This window comes from Budorcas taxicolor, chromosome 20 (genome assembly GCF_023091745.1).
Source record: "Budorcas taxicolor isolate Tak-1 chromosome 20, Takin1.1, whole genome shotgun sequence".
NCBI lineage: Eukaryota > Metazoa > Chordata > Mammalia > Artiodactyla > Bovidae > Budorcas > Budorcas taxicolor.
In genome coordinates this window covers 11,348,428-11,366,155 of record NC_068929.1, presented here as the reverse complement: position 1 = coordinate 11,366,155, position 17,728 = coordinate 11,348,428, and the positions used below count along the sequence as shown (strand labels likewise).

General features: G+C 40.4%; 1 protein-coding gene across 1 annotated transcript in view; it reads left to right on the top strand.

The window, feature by feature from the left end:
- The window catches only part of ARHGEF28 (Rho guanine nucleotide exchange factor 28), a 133,524-nt gene that overhangs the window by 52,758 nt on the left and 63,038 nt on the right, over positions 1-17,728 (top strand). The window contains exons 11-17 of the mRNA XM_052659172.1: positions 1,356-1,500; positions 1,576-1,703; positions 2,928-3,068; positions 6,601-6,848; positions 12,306-12,428; positions 13,604-13,721; positions 16,818-17,072. Coding sequence (XP_052515132.1) covers positions 1,356-1,500; positions 1,576-1,703; positions 2,928-3,068; positions 6,601-6,848; positions 12,306-12,428; positions 13,604-13,721; positions 16,818-17,072 — 1,158 coding nt within the window. The remainder of the gene's footprint in view (positions 1-1,355; positions 1,501-1,575; positions 1,704-2,927; positions 3,069-6,600; positions 6,849-12,305; positions 12,429-13,603; positions 13,722-16,817; positions 17,073-17,728) is intronic.

The following is a 17,728-nucleotide window of genomic DNA, read 5'->3' as shown; positions in this document are numbered from 1 at the left end:
AGCAACCTGGTACTTTTCCGCAGCCAGCCTGAGGCTGTGATTGCATCAGCTCCATTAGAATGACTGTTGAAATTTCGGGGTATATCTGTGTTTTGTTTACAGTGGTTAAACTCAGTGATTCTCTTTTTTCTTGAATTATACATGGTTGAAATTGAAGTAATTGTCAGCCTTTGACAGTCTTTACATTGCATGCAAGAACCAGACAGACCATCGTCCTAAGTTTGAAAATCCTTTGATTTGACGTGAGAGATCTCCCAGTTTCTTCTGCTTCACATATTACATAGCTCGCCCTGTGGCAGGCACTTTACGATTGTGGTCACTTTTCACTTCAGTGCTGCAACAGTGTGATAGGTGTTTTAAAAGCCATTTGAATCAGGGGTGTTAGGGAAGTATGCAAATTGATGGCAACGTGTGATTGCATGTGATGTTACACACGGGAAAGCTAGTGCAGGCAGGTGTGGCATTGGTCACACCCCTGCTTCTTCACCAGAAGTCCCTTTGACCTCAGCTGGAAGACACTCCTCAAATTCATAAGGTGAAGCATCAAAATAATTAAAAAGCATTTTAGACTTGATAGAATACTATCTGTTCCTTCTCTTGACTTAGGAGTCGTGAGAATAAAATTAAATCATACATGTGTGGAATCCTTTGTAATGTCTTAGGTTTCCATATAAGTCTTTCTTCCCCTTTGCTTGAGAAAGGTGTGTGCTAAGCGATCATACAGGATTGAAATATTTTCGGAGAGTCACTTTTAATACACATCAAATGCAAATGTGTAGATGCCCATAACATTTTAAACTGACCAGAAAGGTACTGAAGCATCATTTCATTTTTTTGTATGTGAGAGAGAAGGGCCCCGCTTGGCTTGCAGGTTTCATCTGCCTGGCATTCTTACAGCGTAAAGAACAGACTCCCCAGCGTCATTCCAAGCCATTGAGATGCTCTGTGTGTGTGTGTGTCTGCTTGTTTATATACACGGTGTGCGTTCTCCTAACAGTGCTAATAGCACCTTGTATCTATTTACAGCTGGCTCTGAGGAGTACAGCAGGATTTTACGGGCAAGCTGTCCCAGTGTTTCCCCATTCCATCTTCTGTTTGTTTGTATAATCCCAGCCGGCCCCAGTTTCTCCACGTGGATATGCTGAAGCAGGCCTCCAGCCTGGTTCCAGGAGGGTGTGAGCTGGAAGGGACATTTGAAGCAGGTGTTGGGATGTGGCCAGGAAACTGGTTTCAAGGCTGGGCTTGTAACGCGTTAGAAGCCGCCATTGGAGTGTTCAGCTTTCTGGCTTTTAAGTGACGACCTTTATTCGTTGCCCTCTTTGGAAACATCATGAAGCGTCCATTCTGATTTCCAGGTTCTTCGTTTCGAGACGTCCCACCACCTGGGCTCTCCTTGCACCCTTCCTCCTCCATGCCCATCGGGCTGCCCACCGGGAGGAAGGAGATGGCAGGGCAAGTGCATCCCTTGTCCAGAAGCGTCCCAGGCACCACCGTGGAAAGGTAAGGCTCCTGTGGTGTGATGCCGTGCGGTCTCAGTGTGGCAGCCCGGGCTGACTGTCCTCCTTGCCCCTCCAGCTCCAGGCGGCCGGGGGCATCCTTGGAGTCCGAGAATGACGGCAGCACCTGGAGAAGCAGGTCTCACTCTGACGAGATGTTGCAGCCCGTGGGCTCGTCCCCCTCCACGGACTCCTTCTTAACGGAAGGTGAGGAGAAGGCGCCCTTGCACTGACATGGGTTTCTGTGAGCATTTGCTGAAAGGGATGTTTTCCAAAGGATATAAGATGGAAGCATTTTTCTTTTATTCTGTTTAAGAGAATTCTGTTTCATGGTATCTCTTTGGTGCAGGTTCTTCTGATAAAAACAATGAACAGTGAGCCCCAGAGGAGACTCCCAGATAGTGGCCAAGGGAACATGATGTATTTTTTAAAGGGACATACTCCCCAAAGAATGTGTCATAAACATCATGAAGAGAAAGAAATGTGTTGTGTGCTTGCTGTTCTTTAAAATATTTTTTTTTACAGCTGTTGATGAATTGGAATAGGATCATACTTTAATATATATATATATGTACATATATATATTTCAGTTACTTAAGACTGGACTTGTCTGGATTTCAAAGATATTTATCCCCTTGTGTTGCCTCCTACTTCTGGGGGAATAAAAGCATTTTTAAAAAGCATGTTTGTAGAGAGGACAATCTGGGGAATTGCTTGCTGTATCCAAGCTGTATTAATAGGCAGAGGAAAACCAAATGAAGGGAGAGGAGTGATGAGAGAAAGGGGTAGACTCTTCCCCATGTACCTGCTTATTTTAAATCCATTGTCCTCACATCTGTACTTCTCTGAGCTGGATTCTCTCTGAGGGGTGCTTTCGGGCAAATAGAATTTAGTTTTCCTGAAGGGAAAACTATGTGTGTGTTGTCAGATTCTCTCAGAAAAATCTGTACTCACATGCGACTCAAGGCCTCGTACCGTGCTTCGTGTTTATATTGAGGATAGCAAGGCAAGTAAAGAGCAAACCAAGTGGACATGTACAAGATTCAGTGTTGAGCGAACAGTGCAGAGTAACGTGGGGTGAAGAAATCAGTGGGTTCAAGACTGTGTGAGCACGTGTGGACTCTGCAGGTTATCAAAAATAAAACTAAAATAGAACAAGCCAAACAGATGAAAGAATCTTCTTCTTCTTTTTTTTTTTTTTTGCGTATACACACAGCAACTGTTAATACCTGATTCTGCTTTGCTTTTCATGAGTAATCTGAACAATTGCACTGCTTCGGTTTCAGTTGTTTCAGTTCTGTATCACAGTATTTCTGTGTTCATAGCGAGTTTCTTTAGGGCGATAAATCCATAAACATAGGCACTTGTGAAGATCTGTTTGTGTTACACGTGTTCACCCGCTTTAGCTTTTCTTTTCTTAACGGATGTTAGACGTCGTGGATTCATCTCTGTGGAGTGACCTCAGCGGTGATGCCCAGGAGTTGGAAGCGGAATCTTGGAGTCTGGTGGTGGACCCTTCATTTTGTAGTCAGCAGGAGAAGGATGTCATCCAAAGACAGGATGTCATTTTTGGTAAGCATTACAATCATGCTGTCTGGGCTGCAGCAGCGTGGTGCCGAGGAAAGAGCATGGATTCAAGCCGGAGTTCAAATTCTGGTTCTACCATTTCCTAGTCACTTAGTCTCAGGTATAATATTAACTCACCTGAAATTCAGTTTTTCCTTTTGTAAAATGGGGATAATGAGGCTCAGGATCAAAATGTTGTGAGGCTTAAAGGAGGCATTGTACGTGCTTGGTACAAAGCAGGTTTGACTTCTTCTACCCTTTTCAAGTTGAGTTAGGCCTGATCTCTACTCGTTTGCCTCTTCTGTTGTAAGAATCACAGAGAATGTTCGCGTTTTTAAGGTGGGTAGTCAAGGCCGCTGCATTTACGGCCTTGTAGTTTGCCTGCACACGCCAGGGACGGTCACTCACAGAGATGCGGTGGGGCTGACGGCCCTGGGACTAGTATCCCGTGTGACCGAGAGTGGCAGTGCTGAATGTGGGGTGCAACTGTGGGAGCTTTTATGGTTTCATGCTATTTGGGGTGAAGGCAGTCTAAATTAGGGAAGGTTAGATGATAGAGTAGCTAGGGAAAAAACGAAGCTTAAAAATTTTTCAAGTATAAAGTAGATGCTGAAAAGTGGTTCCAAGAAGGCACCTTAAGTTTAAATATGAGCGTAGCCCTTAGTTTTCACTCATCCTGTGTGTGCAAAGCACTTCAAAGTCTGGTGGTGACTAGGGCCCCTTCTCCCCTGGGTGAGGTGGTTATGCAGGTCGGATGAGCCGATGTGTGTGCATGCTGTGAAATCAGCCTAGAGCTGTGTAGGAGGGAATCTCCTTGGAAAGGGTGGTGCTGCCCCTTTAGTACTTCCCATGCAATTTGTTATATTGTAATTTTATTCTTTTATTTCTTCATTTCATATATTATTAAAAATAGTCTAACCCGTTTGGGTTGAATTATCACGTAGTGTGGTTCAGAGCATGGGCCTTTGGGCCAGAAACTCTAATGTTCCAGGGAAAACCATTTACCCTCTTTTCTTCATTGGCTTTTAAAGATAAAAAAATCATTCTTATATTTGGGGTCATGATGGATTAATGGATTAAATGAAGTGACATGGTAGATACTTAGTACAGAGTAGGTGTTAAAAATGTGGTAGGATACAATAATAATAACAATAAACTAGTGGGTAGAGAGTTTTGTTTATGATAAAATAATAAACAAAGCCACATTTTGATTTGTTTTCCCTCCATGTCTGATATTTTGTATTCTTTTTTAAAACCTGTATGTGGGTTTGGAAGTACTCATTAGTCTAGAACCGACACTTCTGATGCTCTTAGTAATGGTGAATTTTTGTTTTCTCTCATGGTGTATTTTTAAAATGGATATATCACAAAAATTGAGATCTAAAGTTCACCCCTTTACAGTGTACAAATCTATATTATAGTATATTTGTAATGTTTTAGTACATTAATAAAGTTGTGCAACCATCCACCACTGTCTAATTCCAGAGCAGTTCCATACTCCAGAAAGAAACCCTGTGCCCAGCAGCAGCCGTTCCCCTTGGCTGCCCTCCCACCAGCACCTGGAAACCACTCATCTATTTTCTGTCCCTATGAGTTTGTCTATTCTGGACATACGGTGTAAATCGTACAATATTAGGTCTGGGGCCTGGCTGCTTTCACTTAGCATACTGTTTTCAAGGTTCATCCATGCTATAATACAATTCAGCACTCTGCTCCTTTTTGTGGTTGAGTGGTAGTTCATTGTACAGATGTACCACACTTTGTTCTTCTGATCGTGACTTGATGGTCGTTTTGGATTGTTTCCAGTTTGGGGGTCACATGGTAACTTTATGTTGAGCCTTTTGAAGAACTGTTTTCCAAAGCAGCGATAACACTTTACATTCACAGCAGTGATGTATGAGGGTTTTGATTTCTCCATATCCTTACCAAGGCTTCTTTATTGTTCATCCTTTAAATCACAATTATGATAGTATATGTAATGTGGTGTCTCATGGTAGTTTTGATATATCTTTCCTTGATGGCTAATGATGTTGCTCGTCTTTTCATTTGCTCATTGGCTATTAGTATATCTCTTTAGAGAAATATCTATTCAAATCTTTTACCTATTTTGAACTGTTGTGTTTTTTTATTGTTGAGTTATAAGAGTTCTTTATATATTCTGGACTCGGGTCCCTTATAAAATATTTTCTCCTGTTACATGGATTGTTGTTTTCACTTTCTTGATGATGTCCCTTGGTCATAACACATTGGTTTTTCTTGGAGAAAGTAGAACTTTGGAGACAGATCCAGTAATGGAAAGGACCTACTGTTGTATGCATTGAGGAACTTTATTGTATTTCAGTTCAGTTCAGTCGCTCAGTTGTGTCCAACTCTTTGCGACCCCATGAATCGCAGCACGCCAGGCCTCCCTGTCCATCACCAACTCCTGGAGTTCACTCAGACTCGCGTCCATTGAGTCCGTGATGCCATCCAGCCATCTCATCCTCTGTCGTCCCCTTCTCCTCCTGCCCCTAATCCCTCCCAGCATCAGAGTCTTTTCCAATGAGTCAACTCTTTGCATGAGGTGGCCAAAGTACTGGAGTTTCAGCTTCAGCATCATTCCTTCCACAGAAATCCCAGGGCTGATCTCCTTCAGAATGGACTGGTTGGATCTCCTTGCAGTCCAAGGGACTCTCAAGAGTCTTCTCCAACACCACAGTTCAAAAGCATCAATTCTTCAGCACTCAACCTTCTTCACAGTCCAACTCTCACATTCATACATGACCACTGGAAAAACCATAGTCTTTATTGTATTTAATGCAGTGTAATTCACCAAGCTAATTGTGCTCCTCAGTTCAGTTCAGTTCAGTCACTCAGTCGTGTCCAACTCTTTGCAACCCCATGGACTGCAGCACGCCAGGTCTCCCTGTCCATCACCAGCTCCTGGAGTTTACTCAAACTCGTGTCCATTGAGTCAGTGATGCTATCCAACCATCTCATCCTCTGTCGTCCCCTTCTCCCGCCTTCAATCTTTCCCAGCATCAGGGTCTTTTCAAATTTTGCTCCTACTCAATGCAAAAAAAAAAAAAAAAAGAGGCAAACTAAGTTATATTTTATGGAGTATTCAGGACAAAATAAAAACTGGTTCCCAACTGAAGGTACCTAAAGATGTTAGCTGGTTATATTATGAAAGTTTGATACATTGGATTCTGTATGTATTGGACTTAACTTTTACATATCCTCTTGTAATATCTGGGAAGAAAAGAATAATTTCGCGCTTACATTAAAGATTTAGTCAATGCTGATTTAATAGTAGAAGAGTATTGTTATTCTTGAACCTTCCCTCTTTTATTTGCGTAACATACAGTGTTTAGCTATAAATTTAGGTCAATAGGGATACTTTTGAAAAAAATTGAGGTCTGACTGACATATGACATTATGTTAGTTTCATGACAACTTAATGGTATTTGTATATATATTGCAAAATGATCAGCACAGTAAATCTAGTTAATCTCCAGGGATACTTGTTTTAAAGCTTGTTTCTGCTCACCTGTTCCAGAGCTAATGCAGACAGAAATGCATCACATCCAGACCCTGTTCATCATGTCTGAGATCTTCAGGAAAGGGATGAAAGAGGAGCTGCAGCTGGACCACAGCACTGTGGACAAAATCTTCCCCTGTTTAGACGAGTTACTTGAAATCCACAAGCATTTCTTCTATAGTATGAAGGAGCGAAGGCAGGAATCCTGTGTGGGCAATGACAGGAATTTCATCATCAACCGAATTGGAGATATTCTAGTACAACAGGTGAGAAAGGTTTGAAAGTCTTAAGATCTCAAAGCCTAAAGGTACAGGCTCTCTAGTGTTCAAAGCCTGCAGGGAACAGAAATTGATTGCATTACGATTATTGGCAGTTGGTTTTCTTTTATTTGATGCTGGTGTGTGAGACCGATATCTGAGAGCTTTTAACAGCCGGTGGATGGCTCTTCTGTGTTGCAGAATGCCTGGCTCATCCATCTGTCTTTCACTGTCTCCCACAGGAGGCACAGCCACAAATGAATTCCTTATGAAAATTCTCTTCTCGATGTGATGGGCTGTCTAATAACATGCCTTTCCCATTGGCTCTTGATGGTCTCATCAGTATTTGCAAACTAAGCACTGCCTAATTTTAGGAGTGAGGCAGATCTTATCGTGAGAGCCCTGGAGTTCATGCCTGAGAGATATGCCAGTTTCACTAGAAGGAGGCACTTTTTAGGTGCTTGGGATGTTTGAGGCATCAATGAGAATAGGCTGTGTCACTCATCTGTAAAAAAACAATGTATTGTTGGCAATTTGTATTGGCCCTTGATCTCTCTGAAAGAAGCTCTCCATTAAAACATGCTAATGTGTGGATGTATCTCAGTCGTATCTAACTCTTTGTGACCCTATGGACTGTAGCCCGCCAGGCTCCTCTGTCCGTGGAATTTTCCAGGCAAGAATACTGGAGTGGGTTGCCATTTCCTCCTCCAGGGAACCTTTTCCACCCAGGGATCAAACCCGCATCTCCTCTGCCTCCTGCATTGCAGGTAGATTCTTTACTGCTGAGCCACCGGGGAAGCCCCAGAACATGCTAATGCAGAAGTTAAATAACATGCATCCAGCAGCCTTAAAATGGCAGGGACTTTTACGGTACTTCCATTATATTACCTCACCTAGTCTTCACTACACAGTGAGGTAAATATTATTTTCCCTAAAACTCAAGTATGGAGAAGTAATGACTTTCCCAAGTTCACACATCTTGTTAAATGGCATAGCTAGGATTTAAGTTAAGAATATGTTATTTTGAGATACCATGGGAACATGCTGGGGAAGCTTGCTACCATCACTAGTCTTTAAGTCCCAGTAAGATAGGGAGTCTCATCTGTTTGGTTACTACTCTATTTCAATACCTGGAATAGTGCTGGGTACTATAAATATTTATTGAATGAATGGGCCTGCAATGCAGGAGACTCAGGTTCGATTCCTGGGTCGGGAAAATCCCCTGGAGAAGGAAATGGCAGACCACTCCAGTATTCTTGCCTGGACAATCTCATGGACAGAGGAGCCTGGCAGGCTACTGGCCCATGGAGTTGCAAGAGTCGGATACAATTTAGCAACTAAACCACCACCATGGATCGCTTAGGAAAAACACACCAGGTATTCACTCCAGGGCTATATTTTGTAGTCACTTAAAGCTTTTTGAGGAAGGCATGTAGATCTCTCACTAGTTACTTTAGTTTGGCTTTCTCTAAGTAGATGCCAAAATGTCACATTCAGAATATTAATTTTATATCAATTTCATCCTGTCACAGACACCAAAGGAGTTTAGTTGTTGGTCTATGGACTAAACATTTAAATATACTTAAATACAAATATTTGTAATACACAAAAAGAAAAAAAATCCTGACAATTGCCCCAGATCTTTTCCCTCATGTCTCACTGTATAAAAATCCACACTAGTGTTAAGTTTCTAATCAAAGTGCTGAATGTTTTGCATCTTATCTTTAACGTCCTTGACCTGTTGTATCTTCATAATTTACCCCAAACATATACAGTGCCAGGTTAAGAGACAGTAAAGTACTTTGCAAGACAGTTTGAATTAAAATGTCTAATTGTGTCTTTGTGAACTTGAATCTGAGTGCTTTCAAAAATGAAGTGCAAGATTATTTTATCATTTGAAAGTATTTCCATCTATCTGTCTTTCCTTGATACAATCATGACTTTTAATTCTAATCATTTAAAATATTTTTTTGTTCTTTCATTGCTTTCATAGTTGACAAAAGTTTCACATTTCTACCAGTTTTTTAATTTGTGTGGAAATTGAGGACAAGGTTTGGGAAGCTGGCTGTTAGCACAGGGTAAAGCCTGGCAGTCTTTTGGATAAAGCACACACTTCTCCAACTGGGGGGAAATCCTTGGTATTCAGAGAAAGGATTAAGTCTGCTTTTGTGTTCCTGTTCGTGGACACGCTTAGTTGGTGTGGCGGGCTTCCTTCCAATACTGTGTAAATAAAATTGTCTCCTGAACAATATAGTAGCAAAGTCCTCAGCCAGCGGCTGTGGGAGTGGCTCTGTGGGAACAGAGGGCGCGCAAGCTGCTGAAGGGCGTGTGAGCGGGTCCGGGGAAGTCCCACATTCCAGTCTTAGACTCCAGACCTCAGGAGGCTGACTGGAACGTGACGGTAATTGAGTCAGTGGGAACTTGTGTTGGTGAGGCATTCTGAACATGTGGAGCATAGTGGGTATATAGCAGTGGTTTTCCAATTTCAGGTACATAGATGTCTCTTAAAGCTTAAGAACGAGATATCCTGTGTACCCACCCCCTACCTAGTGTGTTGTTTGATAGCGCTGGGTCTGGGGTTTGGCATTTTAAAATTATTTTCCGCCAATAGTCATCTCATTATGTATCGGCCGAGGTGCTGATAGAGATACAACAAAATTACGGAACGTTGGTGTCATCATGAAGATTCCTCATCTGGCTATTTTATAGCCACACCTACTTCTTTCTTGTCTCCAACTGCTGGCCATCACTGATCTGTTCTCGGTCATTTCAATCATGACGTATAAATTATATACATGTTACACAGATTATATACACAGTATGTCCCTTTTGGAGTGACTTCTTTTCACTCAGCACAGTTCTCTCCATCATTCGGATGGCTGTGTGTGTCAGTTGTATGCTGTGGTGTGGATATGCCACCGTTTGTTAATCATTCACTTATTCAAGAGCACCTGATTATTGCTGGTGTGCTCAGTTGCTCAGTCGGGTCCAACTCTTTGTGACCCCGGAGGCTGTAGCCCATCAGGCTCCTCTGTCCCTGGGATTTCCCAGGCAAGAATACTGGAGTGGCTTGCCATTTCCTTCTCCAGAGGATCTTCTTGATCCAGGGATTGAACCCATGTCTCCTGCATTGGCAAGTGGATTCTTTACCGCTGAACCTTCGGGGGATCCATGCACGTGTGAGCACATGAGCCGTCACATGCAGATTTGTATGCATGTTTAAGTTATCATTTCTCTGGGATCAGTGCCTGGGAGTACAGTTTCTGGGTTGTATGGTTTGTAGTTGCATGTTTAATTTTATAAGAAACTGACAACCGTTTTCCAGAGTGGATGTAACATTTTACATTCCTATCAACAATGTACTGGTAAACCAGTTTCTCCACACCCTCACCAGCGTTTGGAATTGTCACTATTTTTTATTTAGCTATTCTGAGTGGTGTGTAGTAGTGTCTCCTTGTGGTTTAAATTGCATTTCCCCAGTGGCTTATGATGTTGGATGTCTTTCTTGTGCTTACTTGCGTGTATGTGCATGTCCTGTCTGGTGAAATGTCTGTCCTTGTCTTTTGCCCATTTTCTACTTGGATTGTTTTCTTACTGTTGAATATTGTTATTTCTTTATCTATTCCAGAGACTAACCTTCAGGCAGATAGGTAGTTTGTGAATATTTTCTCTAAATCTGTAAGTTCTGTAATTTTGGTTAAGTTCATAAGGTGTTCACTTTAAGGTTCAGGCTCTTGGTTTCAAGTCTAAGAACCCTTTATCTAGCATGAGATTCCAAAGATTTTCTCCTATGTTTCTTTTCCTAGTTTTACATTTTTAAGTTTTATAGGTTTATGTTTCACATTTAAGTCTGTGATCCATTTGGAGTTAATTTTTGTATAAAATACGAGACTTTGGTGAAGATTCTTTTTAATTTTCATCTGTTGGTGTTCAGCTGCTCTCATATTGTCTGTTGAAGGGGCTGGCCATCTTCCAATAAATTGCTTTGCTCTCTGTCAAAATCTGCTGGGCATTTTGGGTTCCTATTTTGTTCTGTTGATGTATGTGTATCATTACATAGTGATAGTTATGACCGTATATAATAAATCTTGTTATGTAATAATATATCTAATAATAAGTTATATAATAAATCTTGATATTGAGTAGACAGTTCTTTCACTTGATTACTTTTCAGGATTGTTTTTAGCTATTTTGGTTCCTTTATCTTTGGTATAGATTCTAGAATAATCTTGTCTGGATCTGTAAAAACTTACTAGGTTTATTAAGAATTGCATTAAACCTTTTGAGGAGAAGTGACATTTTAAGTGTGTTGAATCTTCCAATCTCTGAATGTGGTGTATTTATTTAAATCTTCTTTGGTTTTTTTCATCAGCATTGTGTGGTTTTTAGCACACAAGCTCTCTGTATGTTTTATTAGATTTGTACCTGTGTATTCTTGTTGGTGGTTTAGGAATCATTTCCTGAGATGTATTTGCCTCAAACGGATAAAACTGTGAGCAAAGCTGAAAAGTCCAGAAGTAGTGATGAACTTTCTAAGGGGGTGTAGGTGTATTTGGGTTTCTGGTGCAGTGATCTTCAACATGGATGTGTATGTGTGGGGTCATCAGAGTCTGAAAGACAGGCATTCACATTATTCGGCAGATTATCTCCTTACCATCTTATGATTCTAAGTGGGTTTCTTTGTAGATTTTTCAACAGAGATTTTTCTATAGGTTAAGGTTTTTTAAATACCCAGTCCCTATTTCTACTTGTGACCATCAGTTAATAAACTGGCCTTCTGGTTACTCATCTTTTTCTGTCATCTTGGTTAATAATAACCTGCCTCTTGATCCATTTGTGATGACAAAAATCAAGTTCTAACTGAGCACTGAGTTCGTGGACATGATCAGTTAGCCAATGTAAACGTCAGTTTTCCTGAGGATCCCTGAATATGCCCCATACCCTTCCTTAAAACTGCAGATCGAAATTATAACGTTGTGTAAACACACAGAACATAGAAGATAGCAAATGTTTTTCATTTGGCTATTGATAATTGAGTTAGTTCAATATCATATAATCACATTATGTTGATGTCTTCCTCTTACCTATTGATTACTTCCTCTTTCTTTAAAAGGTATCTATGGAAGAGAACTGATTGTGGTCAGAAATCCCAGGAATTTATTCTTTATTTGCAAATACTGCATTGAACTATATGAAAATTACATGTTCTTTTTAGTGTTCAAAAGGTGAAAGTGAAGTTGTTCACTCATGTCCGACTCCCCATGGATTGTAGCCTACCAGGATCCTCCGTCCATGGAATTTTCCAGGCAAGAGTACTGGAGTGGGTTGCCACTTCCTTCTCCAGAGGATCTTCCCAACCCAAGGATTGAACCTGGGTCTCCTGCATTGCAGGCATACGCTTTACCCTCTGAGCCACTTAGAACTAACTAAAATTTCAAACCATCATTGAAATGTTATTCTTCTCAGTTTTCAGAAGAAAATGCAAATAAAATGAAGAAAATATATGGGGAATTCTGTAGCCATCACAAAGAGGCTGTTAGCCTCTTTAAAGAACTCCAGCAGAATAAAAAGTTTCAGAATTTTATTAAGGCAAGTATTTTAAAACTCTTACAAAATGGTAAGCCAATGTAAAGCTCATGCTTGTTTTTTACATGATCTAAGCAAGTTTCGCTTCTAGGTACTGTTTTTCAGGGAAGAAGGAAGTAATATGTTTCTGGCAAAGATAGAAGACTGCTTTTTCTGTGTTAGTAAAATATTCTCCCAAATCATTTGCTTTTGTATTTATATTTGTGAAGACATGTTGTCCATACTTCTGAGCACCTTTGTAGTATCTTATGAAGCTATTTCATGCTGTGACAAGTGATAAGTCAGAAGAGTCACAGTAAAAATAAAGAATCTACTTCAGTCCCACTGGATTAATTGCAAGCAAATCTGTAATGCACCTCATTTCATATATAACTTGTATCTCTGAACAATATATATTTTTAAAAATTACAGTGGAGTTATTACACTTAAATAAACAATAATTCTTTAATATCTTCAAAGAGTTGTCCAGTATTCAAAATTCCCTGGTTATCTCATAAAATTGGATTGCTTAAATTAGGATCTGACCAAGGTTTAGATATTGTATGCAGGGCTTATGTTTTTAAATCACCTTTAAATTGAATGTGCCCCATCCCATTTTTTGGTGTCCAACTTATCGAAGGAATTTGTCCCTTAGAGTTTCACAGACCCTAATTTTTCTATCTACCATTCTAGGAATGCTACCAGATTCTCCTTTTTTAAAAAAATACATGTGTATTAAGAACTTGAAAGGAAGACTGAGGTTTTTAGAAAAAAGTTGCCCTGATTGGAGGAAACTTTAAGTACTAAAATAAAGAACGACAAATATAGAGGAAAACCTGTTGGGAAAACAAATAGTTAATTGCAAACTCCTGTTCAAAATATAACTGATTTCTGACTGTTTTTCAAAACTTTTGTTATTCATGAATCTTTAGCACTTATATGTGTTAAAACTTGCTCATTTTGGAATTAACTATATCAGAGTAACTTGAAACTTATTAATCTTGGAGATTTGGGTTGTTGATATTAATTTCAAAGTATACAATTTAATGAAAATAATATTGTTTTAATGAATGATCATGCATGTTTGTCTGAATAGAATGATACCATTGCAGATTCCTTGTATTGTTAAATTCCTACCTAAAAAGAAAATGCAGGTGGTGTTTGTGTATATTAAAATATATATGCATATATATTTTAAGCTCCGAAATAGTAATCTTCTGGCTCGACGCCGAGGAATTCCAGAATGCATTCTGCTGGTCACTCAGCGCATCACAAAGTACCCCGTCTTGGTGGAAAGGATATTGCAGTACACAAAGGGTGAGTGGTGACTTCTGGGATCAACATTTGCCTCTTTCGTTAGGTTCACACATAGCCGAGGTGTTGTAAACAGCTATCAATGATTGTGGCATCTGATTCATAAAGATTGTTCGTTATAGAAAAACTGTAAAGTCTTAGGATTTGGATCCATTTTGAAAAGTTCTCTTTCATAATGTGACTTGGCCAATAGTCTGAATGCCTCCAAGCAGCCCAAAGCAAGTAGGCTTCCTCATACTCTGACCCTGCCTTTCCCGTCTTTATTTCCCCCATATCCAAACCTTAATACCTCTTCTTCTTCATCTTCCTATTACCCTCCCAGCAGGGATTTGTTAGACAGGATGATTTATGAAGGAGCTGTTTTTGACCCTGTCAACTCATCGAAGACTAATGTCTGGGAATCCTCTGAGGCTCTGTTAATCCACATGGCTGTTCTGTAAGCTCCTTGAGGGGTTATTAGTTCAATAGGTAGTCCTGTGGCTGGTACAAATAGGTTATCAATAATAGAACAGTGCGGTGAATGGATAGGTACAAGGGCCTGTTCCTCAAGGATCAGGCTTGTTGATCATGAGTGAGTTATTAGGAAGGTAGTGTGTTATGTCAACAAGGGCTTTGGTGTGACTGTGTAAATTCGCATGGCCATCACAGATACTTGGCTCTGCCACTCATTAGATGGGCAAGGTAATGAAATGAGCCTCAGTGTTCTCCACTACCAAGTGACAATACGAGTCCTTGTCTTATGGAATCGGTGTGAGGGTTAAATAAGATGGCCTCAGAAAGTGCTCAGTATACAGCCTAATGTAAATAAGGTGCTTGATGAGTGGGAGCTGTTTTTATTATCTTTATTATGGTCAGTTGACTTGAAGACCATGAAAATGATAATGCCCACTCTAAAAAGTCAGCTCTTAACATCCTTTCATTGGTAGGGGTCTTGGTGAGTAGAGACTCATGACAGTCTTTCCATTTTTTTAGTTACATTAGAATGTGAGTTCAGTCAGGAATGGTAGCACCCATTCTTTATGTCCCATCTTTTATTGCTTCATATAATTAATATACAAGAAAATATAAGCACAATATAGAGACATGCTTCATAATTTTGTTCTTGGTGAAAGAATGGAAACAAAATGAAGACTTTCCATTTGTATCATGGTTATATTTTCTTTCTTAATTTTAATGTGCGTCTAAGAGCTGTCAGGTTGTGTGAGGTCAGCTACTGCTGCTCCAAGAGTCGTCCCATGTCAAATTCCAGGTAGCATGTGAGACAGTGATTGCGACTTGGTGTGTCAGAAGTGAGAAGTGTGAATTCCGGCTCCTCAGGTATAGCTGTCACAGTGACTGAGTGAACACTGCCTCCTTAGTTAAGTCACACCTCTCCCCCAGTTCTTTCTCTGGCTTCTGGGCACACGAGCTTCTGGGACTCTACCAGGGCAGTGCTTTTGGAACCTGATTAGATACCCTTCACCTGGAGATCTTGTTTACAAGCAGAGTCTGCTTCAGTAGGACTGAGGCAGAACCCAAGGCCAGCATTCCTGACAAGACTTCTGGGTGGGACGCATATTCCTGCACTTTTGAGTTGCAGGCTGTTAAAAGACAGTGATTTATCCCTGAAGATCAGAAGACTTGGAGCCTTTTCTTGCCTTATTTTAAGTCACTTTGTAATTCAACTTTGATTTTCTCTACTCAGCTTTCCTATATTTGAAATACACTCTTTATAAAGAAGAATCTTTATTTTTGGTGGTGGGGACTGCAGCTTAGGTGAGTGACAGGGTAGTAAGGTCGCAAAGTAAAGGCAGTAGGCTCTATCGTGGGCAATGAGAAAATCTCCCTTGTTAACCGCGGTGTCACAATCTGTTGCTTGGTTGACTGACTAAGCCTTCATGTACCCGTTTAAGGCATTTAGGGCCTGGAACGTTTGGATCCTTTGGAGGACAAGTCCTTATTCCATGTCACTGCTCTTTCTGCGTATTTACTTCTGGTGCTCTAGGCTCTAGAGAATCTTATTTTCTCTGTCGACTTTCTTCTCTCCTTCTAGTGGTGTCTGACTTGCTGAAACTTTCCCTTTCAGTTCCATTCACCTCAATAAACATCAGTTAGTTTTTTAAACATCAAATTTAGAAAATAGTTAAATTTACTTCATCAGAAGCTCCAGGAAGCTGTTGCAGAAACTCCTCTAGAAGTTATTCTTCAGATAGTCTAGAGATAAGAGCTTTGGCCTGGATTTCAAAGAATCGTAGTTGGGCTGATGATTGTCTGCTCTGTTGGCATAGCTGACTTAGCCACTCAGCACAGTGCCTTGGTCCCAATTCTTGAGGCTGAAAAGATGTTTTGATACATATTATTAGTATATTTATCTTTATGCTAATTCAGTTGTAAACTATAACTTTGAATGTTACTTTTTATGGAGCAAGGGATCCAGGAAGGGAAATGAGGCTGGTGTCCATTCAAGTCACACTGCAGCCTCCTTTCGGGAAAGGATTCCAGGTTGGGCTTGTAGCTCAGAGAAGTTCTGAGGAGCTTGGTATGGGGACTGCTTGATTACTCATGTCTGGGCAGGTGGAAGGAAGGCTGAACTTGGGATATGACAGTCACTGCTTTAGGGAAGAAGGTCAGACCAGTCTCTAGAACTCAGACATCATGTTGTCACAGTGTTCCTGCTGAAGTATCTGATAAGTAAATCTTCTTAAGGACACATTTTAACCATCCTTTTAGGCAGGAGGGATGCAGAGTGATGATAGAATATTTGATTTTTTCCCCTCTTTTTTAAATATTGGCATTTAGTTGATTAACAATGTTGTGATAGTTTCAGGGGTACAATAAAGTGATTCAGTGATACATGTTCCTATCTAGATTGTTACATAATATTCATCAGAGTTGCATGTACTATACAGTAGGTTCTCGTTGGTTGTCCATTTTAAATGTACCACTGTGTACATATCAGTCCCCAACTCCCTAATATTTGAAGTTAGTCCAACATTTTTGCTATGGGATTTCTGCTCTTTAGATGATGTATTTAACTTTTTTTTTAACATTGAAGAAAAAGTGTCTCCCAGAGCACTCTGGCTTATTGCTTGGTGTCTATTCTTTCTTTTTCCCATGCAGAGAGCACTGAAGAACAGAGAGACTTATGCAAAGCACTTTGCTTAATTAAAGACATGATTGCAGCTGTGGATTTAAAAGTCAGCGAATACGAGAAAAAACAAAAATGGCTTGAGATCCTAAATAAGATCGAAAACAAAACATACACCAAGCTCAAAAATGGCCATGTGTTTAGGAAACAGGCACTGATGAGTAAAGAGAGGACCCTGTTATACGATGGCCTGGTCTATTGGAAAACTGCTACAGGTCGTTTCAAAGGTATTGTGGCTCTAACAGACCAGTTTTTCTCTAATGCACATTATTCATTTAATAGAGGACAGATTTTCCAAAGAAAAATGGTTCAGCAATGCAGGCACACACACAAACTGTGGGTCAGTGGAAAGATTTCTGTAGGGTCGAGTTGGAAACCTCAACAGACAGAGGTGGCCCACCCTACATACCTTTGGGGAGAGTTTGCTGCCCCCAAGCAAAAGGCTTCCTAAGTGTTGCATGGGTTTTCAAGTTTGTGATGTCTGAATCAAAGGTACTGAGAATCCTAATTGGTGGCATGGAACTATTGTTCTGGAAAATATGCCTACACACCCAGAGTCTATTGTGTGCCAAGCCAGCCCAGGGCTCAGACCATTGAGGAGAGAAATAAACTGTAAACATCTTTGGTACTGAGTGACATAATGCATGAATATACATGTTGACATTGAGGGTGTTCGCTACCGAGCAGTCATCTGTTGGTCTGGTCAGAGTCTAAGACAGTTTATTCTGATCCTTAAGGAATGATTCTGTAGCTAGCACCTTACCTGAGGTGTCAACACTGGCCACTGGACTTAATAGGACCTTGGTTTTCACTGAATATTTTTCTTCCATTTTTGAAAACTACAACATTAAATTTTGGTGGAGATTTAGCTGTACTGACAGTG